Consider the following 6,931-nt stretch of genomic DNA (forward strand, 5'->3'; position numbering starts at 1 on the left):
AGCCACACCATTACCACTATTCTCCTCCAACTCTTCATTACCTGAGACTGGGAGGGCAGAGGGTGGCTCACCAACCTTTGTGGATCACCCTGCTTCACAGCCATGCCAAGCCTGGGCACTGTGCCATGCTTGCGTCATGGCATCATCTCATTTGGAGAGACTGAGGAAGAATTCTTTTTCCAATTTTTCCATTAGGGAAAAGGGATTTTCAAATTATACATTCAGAGGGCAGCTTTCTGAGCAATCGTTCAATTCTCTGTCATTCTCATTTCCTTCTATTATCTGAGCACCACACTTAAAGAAGCTTCTTCTAATTCCATTTCCACAAACTTAGAAAAGCATTTTTATTCAAAACGCAGTGACAGAGATAAGTAAAGATCTTCTGTTACTGGGACAATCACCACAAGCTAGGGCTCAGCCAGATCAAAGCTCAAACCCTGGCACTTCATCCAGGTCTCCCCAGGCCTCCCACACGGGTGGCAGGGACCCAAGTACACCCAAGTACCCATCCATCACCTGCTGTCTCCCAGGGTGTTCAATGCCACTTCTGTTGAGCAGTCTTGATTCCCACAGTTAATTTTCCTTTCCCTTACGCCCTACACCTCACAGGACTGTCAGGAGAATGCTGCAAGGTAGGGGACAGCATAACAATAGCTAACCTTGAGCAAGCACTCCCTGCAGACAAGGTGCTTCGATAACTGCTTGATATGCCCTATTCTACTTAGTCCATGAACCTGATGTAGACACTACGGGCAGGGAACCGAGACACCCGAACGTTGAGCCACTTACTTGGTTTCAAACTTCCATGACACAAGGGACAGCACCAGAACATAACGCAGGTATCTCTGACTCTGTCAATCACTGTCTCACCCGGTAATCGTGCTGTTCTGATGTGTACCAAACTTTCAGTCAGGGAGGATATTCTTACTGCCTTTGTATTATACGGTCCTTTCAGCTTTGACAACGCTCTTGTGTTTTCCTATTTCACAGTCTTTAAGTTGCTGTTATCATTGCTCTCATTAGGCAAAGGGGGGCACTCAGCTCGAGAACTTGCGTGTGACAGGGGCTGAAGTCCCGAGATAAGCAGGTCACTGGGCTCCATGATTGGCTGGACTAGGATGTGGATTCTGGTCTGCTCGCTCCCCGCAAACCCACCCTCCCCTGGGGCCCAGCCTCTTGTGACTCTGAGGCTTCTCCATCTTAACCCTCCAAACGAAAGGTTTCAGCCCAGGGCCCCTCCGACTATTGCTATTTATGGAATGTAACCAAGGCTACAGCAGCCGGTGGTCCGTCTAGCCTCCTCAGCATCAGTTCGGCGGGGCAGGGTCCCGTCACCGCTGCAAACTTTGCCTCCTGTCACCTAGCAGGCGCTACACAGGATTCAACTTTTCAGCTCGAGCCACGCAAGGCGGGCGGGGGCGGGAAGTCAGACACGCCAACTCCTCACCTGAGGGCTCAGCAGGGTCCTCAGGTGCTTCAGCTGCATGACGCACACCCGTCTCTCAGAGGCTACAGGGCAGCGACAACTCCCGGCGGTTACCTGGACAACCCGTCACGCAGCCGCAGCGACAGCCGTGGACGCTGACGCGCGACCCGAGCGCCACACATGTCGCAAGGTCAGCACGTAAGAGAACCGGGCGTGCGCAAGCGCAGTGAGAGCTAGCGGGGGGTTGGGCGCACCGCGGGAGAGGCGGGCCCTCGGGAGAGCTGACGGAATCTTCTCCCGACCAATGGCGTCGCGGCCTGCCGACTCACGAGCGAGCCCCGCCCAAAGCCTTCGGCCAACTCGGCGTCCTGTAGCTGCCGTCTTCACCGCTCCTTGGTGCACGTAGACGAGCCTGAGGGCATTGTCTTTGAAGCCTGCCAACTCCCGGGGAGGCTACGCGGCTGCTGGGATGGCCCTATTGCCGTTGACAAAATTGAACCCAACTTGTACAGGATCTCGGGGCTATTTGTGCCAAACGCTGTCCACCTTTTGAAGGGGAGAGCATGGTTATTAGCCACATTTTGCGGAACAGGAGATTCTAGATCAGAGGAGAGTTGCTTGCCCAAATGAACACAGTCAGGCTTGGATGGGACTGGGATTCAACCCACGCCGATGGATTTTCATATCAATGACATTCCTTCGCCACTCCTAGCTTGTATCACCCTCGTGTGCTCTGTATATTATTGGTAACACCCTTATCCCAGGAATTGACGGTGCTTCCAGAATTTGAGATAGAAGTGTCATGGAACCCCTTGCCCTGGCAGGGAAGGTGCCTTACCTCCGGATTAGCCAGCTGTTTGGATTAGGCTGCAGGGCCGACCGGAGCTTGGCTCCCCTCAGGTCACCCAGGGTCGGATGTGTGGCTAGCTGACTTCTTGATCTTTGTTTGCATTGGGGTCCCTTGAGAATTTCTGTCCTCACTCCTTGTAGCAGAGCAGTACCATTTAAAATGCACAACAAGTGTCCTCCATAGTCTTCCTGGAATATGACTTGTCACCCTCCGGATCACATCTCATGTGCGCCCCTTTTAGAGTCTGTGTCCTTCCCCCATCATGGCTGAAAATGTCAGCAGGCATTCCTTTCCAAAGCCATACCCTTTGGAAGTAAAGAAAGCATAGGAAACAACCCTCCTCCCCCTTCTCCACAGAGCTCAAATTACAGTGCTCTGTTTAGGGGATACACAATCCCTTGTTTTATTTCCAGAATCCTCCTCTCTATGTGGTAACTGAGCATGGATACAAACGCCTGTATGCCAAACAATTATTACTAACTTTGACTGACTGAACCAAGATGCCAGGGAGAACGAAGGCAGGACATGCAGTCATAGGGACGCATAGAACAGGAGTGTGTGGTGTGGAGGGATCCATTTGCATAGTTTCATTAGTCCCCAATGCTCAGTCCTGTTGGGACTGTTAGCCCAATGTTCCCCAAGGAGTCTGAAAACATCATGGTGAGGAGCTGGGCTGCCAATGTGGGCAATGAAGATGGAAAAGTTGTCGGCCCCCTCTGGTGACATGACTTGGTTTCCACTGGTCCAAGGGGGACCTTACAACAGTGTGCCTCTGTCAAGCTGCAATTGGTTCAAGGAGCCCTTGGAAAGTCAGCAGAGACACAAGGTGGGACCCTGTCTTTGGCGTGTGGTATGGTTGACCAGACAGTTCCAGTTTGTCCAAGAACCTTTATTGGAAAAATGTCCAAGGAGGTGAGCTCACCAGTAGCTGCAGAGGCTGCCAGGTGAGAGGGGGAGCACCTGAGGCGCCATGGAAGACATTGGAGTACTGCAGCGCAGCCTCTACCTCTAGGCCCCGGGTGTTGCTGTCCGCTTGCTGGGAGAGGAGGAGTCTCCATTGCCACAGCCCTGCCTCGAGGCCCAGAGACAAGATGTGAGAGCAGCTGGGTATGCGGAGAGTCCTGATGCAGGTGAAACGGGGCCCTCTAGTGGGGACCTAATGGGACAGTGTTGAACGAGCGGGCAGAGGGGATGGGAGGAGACATCCCAACGAATAGCCACGCTCCAGGTCCAGGGGTGCAGATTATTCCAACAGATCCACATTCTGGACCTGCTGACAGTGCCAGGAGAGTGGATACCAGCCTGAGATTGTGGGAGTGTCATCACCCCCCTGGAAACATCCCAACTTGGACTGCTCCCAGCCCCAGGCCGTTAGCACAGCCATCTTCCAGTTTTGCTGCTCCATTCAGACGTCTATGGTGTTGATGGATGGCGACTTTTTCTGTGAAAGAAAATGGCCTGAGTGTCTAATTTCATGAAGGTCATGAGCCCTCCCAATTCTCTGCAGACTCCTCCTTCCCTGACTTTCTGTTCTGCTTTTCCTATCCCTCTTTCCCTGGCTGCTCCTCTGGGATAAAACCACCTTTTCCACCCTCATCGGCCCCCACATCACCTGTCTTGTTCCCACTGGCCTTCCCTGAGGACTGTGTTCTGGCCCCTTCCCCTTGTCCTTGGGGTTGTTGTTGGAGTCGTTGTCCTTGATGATGTCATACTGACGGCAGAACAGCCCGATCACCGCTGAAACACAACGACACGCTCTGAGCCTCGATCATGACCTCCTCACTCATGGCCCAGCCAAGTAGTGAGGTGCCCATGAACAGCTTATAGAAGATGCAAGGAGGAAATGCTTTGAAGTCATGGCGTCCACGCACTCATGGCTAGCAGCAGCTGCCTCTCATTCTCGTCCAGCTTCTCCTGATCACCGCCCTCCGATAACTCCGATAAGGAGCTCCTCTCTCCTATCCCTTTCATTTCCTTTGATGCCTCCTACCTTGCCTGAGTTTTGCTCTTTCATTCCCACCCTGTCCCTCCCCATCCCCAGTTGTTTACTCACCAGCCCACATGAGCAATACCACCACAATGATGACCACTTCGCCCGTCTGCAGGGGTCGCTCTCCATCTAGCCCCTCCACCGTGATATCACCTGAGAAAGGCAGAGACACACTCCAGATGACTGACTGAGCCAGCTTCAGAGCTATGTCACCAGCAGGATGGAGGAGCTAGGGGAAAAGACCAACTTAGACCCATCTGTTATTGCCTCTGACATTACTGCAGGGGCAGCTCATCTTTGGGAGCGAGCCACTGGGGAGGACAGGTGGCTGGAAACATGAAGTCAGGAGAGCTGCGGGTCAGGTGTTGGCTCAGGCATGTAAAATAGGGTTGGATAATAAGCAGCTGAGAAGTGCTTCTCTCAAACAATTTCTTACCAGCCTGGCTATCCCCAGTCCCCATGCCACCCCCTTTTCCTTCCTTTCCTGCCAGCGCAATAAATGAAATCATCCTGCTATTCACCAGGCTAATCTGTTGCTTGTCTAGGGGAATCAAGTATGAGGTGATGGAGCCCCATCAAAGCCAGAGCTCTAAATAGCTCCACTCCTCCTCACCTGGGCTGGAGTTGTTTGAGGGCAGCCGGTCAGAGCCCTTGAGGGTTCGGAAGTGCACCCGGGGCCCTGGAGGGCTCTCTCCTCGAAGGCCGATGCTCCTGACTTGCACGGTGTAGTCGCTGTCCTCAGCCAGGCCCCAGAGGGCACAGGCGCGCGTGGTGGTGTTCACCTCTCTGATCACACGCTGCCCGGGGCCATTCTGCCGCTGCAGAGAGATGAAGACAGCCTCATCCCAGCCCACAAGAGCTGGAGCCCAAACTCTAGAACACCCAAAGGGCAGTTCCCAGGCTCCCCACCCATGGGAGGAAGGAGAGTTTGGTGGGGGAGGGGTGGGAAGTAACAGAAATCATGTTCAGAAAGCCAGGGACCAAGGACACATGTTGGGGTCCCAGAGGGGTGATTCATACTTGCTGGGAAATGGAATAGCCAATGACGATGTTGCCTTCTGGGACGTCCCAGGACACAGTGGCTGAGTTGGCTCTGAGGTGAGTGACGGTCACATTGACAGGAGAGGGGGGCCGGTCTGGAGGGGGTGCCAGGGTGTGCCCAGGTTAACAGGTTCCCCCCCCCCCCGCCCGGACAGTCCAGTTCTGCTTGGCCGCGCCCCCCTCCCCGACCATCCCACCTCTCGTCTCTACTTACCGGCTCTCACAAAGCCCAGGTCACAGCTGACCAGCAAAAGGACCGTGGGGCTTAGGTATGGGGAGAGGGGCATCAGCGAAGCCATTGTCCCCGCCGCGTCCGCTGCGGGGCACGGGGGTATCTGCTTGACATCCAGGCGGGGTCCTGCGGGGGTCGGAGTTGTGTGAGGATCAGGGGCTGTCCGGAATACACGCGCACGGTGGGCAGCTGCCGTCCCGTGGCGGTGAGGAAGTCCCCAGCGGCCCACCACCTCTCGTTTTCCCGCGCCCTGGATTCCCCCTCTCCACTCCGCTCCTTCCTCGCCCCCGCATCAGCCTGGAGCCCACCCGGCAGGCGGTCCTCCCTGCCCACACCCACCTGCTCGGGTCCTCGCGGTGGGTCAGGCCTCGGGGGGCTGCTCGGTGCCTAGAGGGCGGCCCATCGCTCCACTCTGGCGCTGCCCCCTACCCCATCCCGGCGCGGGCCCGGCAAGGCGGGCAAGCGCGGGACCGAGTGGCGGGCAGGGGGCAGAGGCAGCGCAGGCACCGGCGCGGGGCTGCGGAGCTGCCCCCTTCACCAACCCGGAGCTTGGACTAGCGGCGCAGCCTGGCCCCCCGAGAGCGGGGGTCGGGAGGGGCGTTGCCGGAGTGTCTTGGGACCCCGGGCGCCAGGCTGTGCGGCTGCCCCCGTCGGCCCCTGCAGCGGGATGTGACCGTCCAGGCGAGCCAGCCGCCGCCTTCTGCAGAGCTGGCCCGGCTCGCTCCGCCGCAGCCCGGCCGGGACGCTCGGGCCCGCCCCGCCCCGCTGGGGCTCTCGCCGCCGTCATCCCCCGCCCCCCACCCGGATCTCTCGGGGCTCCTCCCACGACCCCTCGCCATGGCGGCCTCTGGAGCCCAGCACGCTGCCTCGCCTGGTTCAGCCGGGAGCCGGCGGTGGGCGCGGGGAGACACGCGATGGCCAGGGTCTCCGGCCCTGGGATGGTGGATGGGTGGGTGGGTGAGTGGGTGCGGGGGAGTGCGCTGCTGGCGCGGGAGGGCAGAGGGATGCAGATGAGGCGTGTTGTCATCGTCTCTTACTTGCAGACTGCGTCAGCTTTTAAAGTGTCTCTCCCATTCATAACCTGGTTGGATTCCGATCGCCTCCTCATTCATTCTTTATTCCACAAATATCGATCCAGTGTCTCCTATGAGTCTGGTATTATCTCAAGTACTGAGGACAATGATTATTGAAGAGGGCTGGCTTTCGAGAACGAGTTATGGGGGCAAAGACCTCTGGCATTTTTAAAGCACTGATGCTTCCGGAGTGATTTTTGAAGAAATTAATCTGGGCCTCAGGTTTTCCCACCTGTGAAGCAGAGCGAAGGAAAGCCCGCCAGGCTGGGGTGAGGATCCTTCCAGATCTGGCAGCACTCTGTGGGTGGTTGATTAGGAT

General features: G+C 56.5%; 2 protein-coding genes across 3 annotated transcripts in view; both read right to left on the reverse strand.

Annotated features, from left to right (window-relative positions):
* LOC121166275 (intraflagellar transport protein 172 homolog) overlaps nt 1-1,588 on the reverse strand; it is a 36,942-nt gene extending 35,354 nt beyond the window's left edge. Inside the window, exon 1 of the mRNA XM_040995398.1 lies at nt 1,448-1,588. Coding sequence (XP_040851332.1) covers nt 1,448-1,486 — 39 coding nt within the window. The 5' untranslated portion in view covers nt 1,487-1,588. The remainder of the gene's footprint in view (nt 1-1,447) is intronic.
* Nucleotides 1,589-3,198: 1,610 nt separating this feature from the next.
* Nucleotides 3,199-5,977, reverse strand: LOC121166260 (fibronectin type III domain-containing protein 4). 2 transcript variants are annotated; one of them, XM_040995366.1, is made up of 7 exons: nt 5,879-5,977; nt 5,522-5,665; nt 5,287-5,402; nt 4,880-5,084; nt 4,330-4,419; nt 3,889-4,013; nt 3,199-3,717 (listed from the first exon to the last, which is right to left on the reverse strand). In XM_040995366.1, exons 2-7 carry the CDS (start codon nt 5,604-5,606, stop codon nt 3,682-3,684), a joined length of 657 nt encoding a protein of 218 aa, XP_040851300.1. In that variant the 5' UTR covers nt 5,607-5,665; nt 5,879-5,977; the 3' UTR covers nt 3,199-3,681. The 2 variants fall into 2 exon arrangements, with proteins under 2 accessions (XP_040851300.1, XP_040851299.1); XM_040995365.1 differs by having other exon boundaries at nt 3,199-4,013.
* Nucleotides 5,978-6,931: the final 954 nt, after the last annotated feature.

The sequence above is a fragment of the Ochotona curzoniae genome, unplaced genomic scaffold (genome assembly GCF_017591425.1).
Source record: "Ochotona curzoniae isolate NIBS_2020 unplaced genomic scaffold, NIBS_Ocur_1.0 patch106, whole genome shotgun sequence".
In the NCBI taxonomy this organism is placed as follows: Eukaryota; Metazoa; Chordata; class Mammalia; order Lagomorpha; family Ochotonidae; genus Ochotona; species Ochotona curzoniae.

Bases quoted from the DNA above. Each gene is read 5' to 3' on its own strand.
- LOC121166260 (XM_040995365.1), bottom strand. From the start codon at position 5,606: ATGGCTTCGCTGATGCCCCTCTCCCCATACCTAAGCCCCACGGTCCTT. The intron at 5,403-5,521 runs GTAAGTAGAGAC...CACCCCCTCCAG, and splicing joins CCTGGGCTTTGTGAGAGCCG to ACCGGCCCCCCTCTCCTGTC. The intron at 4,014-4,329 runs GTGAGTAAACAA...GTTGTGTTTCAG, and splicing joins GGTATTGCTCATGTGGGCTG to CGGTGATCGGGCTGTTCTGC.